This window comes from Triticum aestivum, chromosome 5B (genome assembly GCF_018294505.1).
Source record: "Triticum aestivum cultivar Chinese Spring chromosome 5B, IWGSC CS RefSeq v2.1, whole genome shotgun sequence".
In the NCBI taxonomy this organism is placed as follows: Eukaryota; Viridiplantae; Streptophyta; class Magnoliopsida; order Poales; family Poaceae; genus Triticum; species Triticum aestivum.
Window position 1 is genome coordinate 708,652,137 of NC_057807.1, and position 5,111 is coordinate 708,657,247.

At 42.8% G+C, this 5,111-nt stretch overlaps 1 protein-coding gene across 1 annotated transcript; it reads right to left on the minus strand.

The window, feature by feature from the left end:
• Window positions 1-390: 390 nt before the first annotated feature.
• Window positions 391-3,394, minus strand: LOC123114448 (PGR5-like protein 1B, chloroplastic). Its single transcript, XM_044535934.1, has 10 exons — window positions 2,903-3,394; window positions 2,710-2,806; window positions 2,516-2,616; window positions 2,250-2,306; window positions 1,851-1,927; window positions 1,646-1,694; window positions 1,374-1,484; window positions 1,192-1,289; window positions 1,004-1,079; window positions 391-750 (listed from the first exon to the last, which is right to left on the minus strand). Exons 1-9 carry the CDS (start codon window positions 3,227-3,229, stop codon window positions 1,019-1,021), a joined length of 978 nt encoding a protein of 325 aa, XP_044391869.1. The 5' UTR covers window positions 3,230-3,394; the 3' UTR covers window positions 391-750; window positions 1,004-1,018.
• Window positions 3,395-5,111: the final 1,717 nt, after the last annotated feature.

Genomic DNA, 5,111 nt, shown 5'->3' on the forward strand with positions numbered 1-5,111 from the left:
TATTCCTACCATTAGAAGTCTGAGGAGCGTCTTGTGTGCTAAGTAACATATTTTACCTTCATATATGATGTTGCATATGTTTCCTTCCGTGCTAAGCGACGATCCTTTAGTTAGTACATGGAGTGGTGCTGATATTACTTGTATGTAGTATTCAGTTCATCACAAGTGTACTTTTTTGCTAATTCCCAACATAAACCAAGTAAAAAGCCAGCTTTCTTCTTCGATTCTCATACAGGGACACCTTTTAGTTCATGCAAATGTGATTTCACAAAATGGAAGGCAGATATATTTTTAGTGGAAGGTACATACAGGGATAAGAAAGCTATCCCTTCCACAATGGCCCAAAAATTAGAGGAAAAGTTGTCACTTGCGCAATGAGCCACAACGATGTGATTTGACGCAAGCTCGTTAGACAAAAACCAAAACAAGCCATGGTCCCATGGTCCAATTGCCAATGTAATGGCCCTTGCAAGCACATCTCTCTCTTTTCCCCCTTTTATTCGTGGCGCATGACAATTGGCCAAGACTACATATAAGCTTTGGTTTAATGTCATAGGCTCACAACCATCTAGATTTTCTATACATTCCGCAATTTAATCCGTGTGAATCAGGTACAATTGCAAATACATATCTACAGAAAATCATACTACAACATAGAAGCAACAAGCAGTTCCTTGCAGACTTGGTAATTCCATTTGCTCACTTGATTACCAAACATGAATGGCCAACTCTGCATCTCGGTGCTCCTACCTGTTAATGAAGAAGTGCCACTGTTTGCATCAAAGTTGCATAATAGTAACAATATAAGTTCATATGTATCTGCATCACTTATGATTGATATGACATGAATATATACAAAAGAAAGCATATTCTATTTTTCTTCTTCCATAATGAACCTTGTAGAAATGCAGAGCAAATTGCACGGGAGTAAAAGTGACACCCATCTGTCAATCTCAGGGAAGCGACAAGATATGCTACCACAGAACTGTTACATGACACGTACCTTCAATTATCCTGTTCATGAATCTGGAAGTGTGATCAGCCGAGTTTTTGAGTCGTATACCATCACCGTTTTGCAACTGGGAAGAAATAAAACATCGCGGTAATGTTTATAGTTGCTAGAAACAAGTATGTCATTACTTCAGAACTCTGAAATGGGTAACATGGAGTGCGATAGTTAAAGGAACATACTTTGCGCATTTCACATTGTTCGTTGCTCCACCGCTCTCGATCGACAGTATCGTCCCGTAGAAGGAAAGATTTTCAGTGCCGCAATTCGGACACGGCCCCTAGACGGGAAGAAAAACCGTGAGTTTTCTCTCAAACTGAATATATAGATCAATGTGTACATGGGGAAAGGGGGAATAACAAACCTTCAGGATTAAGACATCATTTATTATGGCCTTGGTTACCACTTGGGCCGTAACCAATATCAGAGGCAAAGCGGCAAAATATGTGAATATGAATCCGAAGGGCTCCGGAAACTTCATTGTTCATGAAAAATGCAAAGTCAATTAGAAAAGGAAAAAGCTATGAACAGATTAACTAAGAAGATGTGGCAAAATATGGGCCACATATCTGGTCACGGATGTTTATGTGAGTGCAATATTGAGAAGGGTATGCAAATTAGTAAATACTAACTGACCTGGAATACATTGACCTCAAAGCCAGTCAGCTCATCGATGAAAAAGAACCTGAATGTAAATATAAAACATCAATATTAGCTATTATTAGTCAGTGTCCCTGCTTAAAATGACAGAAGAAGCATGTGTTGCAATCAGTTTCATCCAACTTGAACGAATATTGTACAAGTAGTAAACCCTTTCAGGAAAGAATGTCAATGAACTCACAGTCCTAGAGCAACAATAGTCGCTGGAACATTGAGCAGGAACATCTTCAAGTAGTCAACGGTCAGATCACTGTAAACCTGTGCCACGTTTTATAGATAGTCAGAGCAGAGCAAAAAAGGGGCCGGCACTTACATTTTACCAAATACGAATCACGAAATCGTTGAAAAGTTGCAGCAGCAATTTTTGCGGTTTAATTTCAGGGCTTGTCACACGATGTAAGGTGCGTTTGTCGACTAATTTCAGGCATACTGCACATGGCAATGGGGGGTTGCAGTATCCATCCATACAAACCGATGCGACTTACTTGAATTTGAATCAATGCAAACAGATAACACTATAAAAGAATGAAAATGTTACAGCAGAGTATGACTGCTGTATGATTTTTTGATCATCGCGTACCTTCCGACTCCGTAGACTGCACCTGGGGCCTTCCGTCACGATGTCGCTTCCATCTTGCTAGCAAAGGTAGCAGGCAGAAAAGAAAGGCCAGTTACGAAAACGATCATAGAAATATATGTGTTACTTAGAGCATACTAATATCCTTGTGACCAGAGTGTCTATGTTTAAACATCTATCTGTAAGTGCATTATCTGTAGCATGTCCTTTGTTAGTTTGCTCTCGCGATAGGAATGCTACGGACGCAGAGCCCAAGCTGCTGGTAGTACCTTGAGTCTGAGCTTGAGCTCGTCGAATTCGGCGTCGGACATGATGGGGTTGCCGGCGATGTAGGCCATGGAGGCTTCCAGCAGCCTTTGCTCATCGGCGCCTGAAAACACCAGGAAAAAGAACAGAGGTCTGAATCAAACAATAGATGGAAATTCTGTTTGGCGACTTAGTAGAACATTGAGAAAGCTCGTACTTAGCATGACGACGCTGCTGCCTTCCCACATGAGCTCCTCCTTGAGGTTGTCGAACTCCTCGTTGGACATGATGGCCTTCTGGTCGTAGTAGAAGGACTGCACAACACAAGAAGAGTACATGTTGAGGAGAAGAGCAGTCGAGCAGAGTAATCGATTGAAGCATGAAGAAGATGAATCAGTGGTGGTGCGTACCTGCAGGGCTCGTAGGAACTCCTGCTCCATCTCCCCGATGGTCTTCTTCTTCTTGCCGTCGATGCTGCAGTAGGGGAGCACGTTGCCGTCCACCACCTCCTCCTCCTGCTGCTGCACCTGCCCTTGCTGCTCGGTGGCGCGGGGCCGGAGGAGGAGGAGCGCTCGGCGCCGGTGCGGCGTCGAGATGGCGAGCGTCGGCGGTGACCGGGGGGCACGGGCGCCTCGAGGTGGTCGGGACCGGGAGGAGGAGGCGGTTAGAGCGTTAGGCCTGGAGGAGAGGGACGGCAGGCGGGAGGCCGGCGAGAGCGCCACCACCTCGGCGGCCATGGTCGGTCCCTTGCTCCGGTCCGGTGGGCGGCAAGTGGTGGTGAGTCAGCGGAGAGAAGCTGTGGCGGGAGGGTGGGATATGGTGGGCTGGGGGGTTGGAGCCATCGTGTGGCGCTGGTTGGAGTGAGATCCCGCGCTCCCCTGCCTTCCTCTGCTTCCTCCAATCCACTCTGCCCCTGTGTTTCTGTGGTTTATCTTGTACCCATCCACCACATATATGATGGTCCACGTGTCTAGCTTCCTAGGTTGCCATTTAGGGTTTTTTTGGGATGAAAATTGCATTTAGGATGTTGACTGACTGATGCTCTGTCCACAATTTTAGGAGTCCTGATTTTCTAGGGAATGCAGGGGATTGTAGGTGGTTAGGTAGGTTTAGCATTTTCGAATGCAGGGTGGAATGCCACTCTTGCAAAATGGGCTAACTGTGGTTTTGTGGCCAAATCCACACCAATTTGTAAGAAAAATCCAAAGGCAAGTACGGGCCGTGGCCCGGTTTGGTACAGTTCGTAGGATGGTTAGTAGAATTCTTGTAATTGATTGTAGGTCTACCATTTTTTGGTATTTGGGTACCTTGTTTCAAGTTTATAAACTACACTGAGCAAAGTGAATATGCGGTCCAAATATTATTTTACTCGTTTAGTATTTATCTGTCATCCACTCTCTACTCTTCAGGGACCCGTGCAACAAGGCATCCTCCTCTCTGGCATGGTCGGCGACGGCTTGGAGGAGGCGAAGAACCTTCTTCCTCTAAGCTAAAGGTACCTACCACCACCTGAGGGACGTGTTGAAAAGTTGTGACATGCAAGTGCTTAATTTCCTACAATTGATATAGCTTGGTTGTTGTTTACATCTTTGAATTAAGCCACTTATAGAAAAGATATGTGTTTGTTAGTAAAAATAGGATATATGTGTTTCACACGGCTAATACGAGGAGATTTGCTAACCTAGTTAAGGAAAATTAAACTCGACCATACAGACCGCACGAAACAAATGAATGAGGATTGACTCTAACTTGTTGGCCATTTGTGGGTACGATGACATCTCCACGGGGCATGGACGTCGTGTGGGGCTTCCTAATGGTATTGCCTATCCCTCTGCATAAAAATGATCTTTGTTAGGATATCGATAGACCGAACCTAGAAAAAAGGAAATCGGTAGACATTTCTTATATTTCTTATAGAATTTATTGTTAATTATCGATAATTCAAAATGGTGCCCAGGCAAATCTACACCTCGTGAACAATAAATTCAAAAAATACTGAAAATAATTAAAACATTTTGATTTTTTATGCATCCAAGATGCTCATGTGTGCACATCTAAGGAGCCCGTACCAAAAAAATGAAATTGGCTCCGAATAGTGTTCTTTTTCAAAGTTTTTGACACACCTGGATATTTTTGGCACGAGCTCATAAAATGTCCAAACACCACAGAAATTCGTACGAACCTTGTGCACATGAGCATCTCCGATCCCTAAAAATTTAACTTTTTGAATTTACTGTTCATGCCCGGGTGTTGATGAGCCCGAGTGCAGAATAGTCATCTCATTAATTATAACTAACCTAGACGATTGTATCATATAGAACTTTGTTACCATATCTATTACCCTTGTACATTGTAGAACTGTCTTAATAGTACTTAAAGATACTTTGTATGGAGGTATTTAAAGATACTAAATGGAAAAACATATGTGGATGCATTATGGTACACATAACTGGCAGAAATTATTCCATTGACAATTGTGGTTTTGACATATTTTAAAATTAATATGGTTCTAAAATATAGTGTAATTTTCCCCTCGGTCAAAATAATTAAACATGTACATGGTTCTTGTTGTTGGAAACAATAAAATTTTAGGTAATATTGCTGGTTAAATATTGCAAA

What these genes read in the sequence shown, in the direction of transcription:
- LOC123114448 (XM_044535934.1), bottom strand. Translation starts at nt 3,229, where the DNA reads ATGGCCGCCGAGGTGGTGGCGCTCTCGCCGGCCTCCCGCCTGCCGTCC. An exon ending in AGCTCAAGCTCAGACTCAAG is followed by an intron (nt 2,307 to 2,515) that starts GTACTACCAGCA and finishes TACCTTTGCTAG; the next exon opens with CAAGATGGAAGCGACATCGT. An exon ending in GCAGTCTACGGAGTCGGAAG is followed by an intron (nt 1,928 to 2,249) that starts GTACGCGATGAT and finishes AACGTGGCACAG; the next exon opens with GTTTACAGTGATCTGACCGT.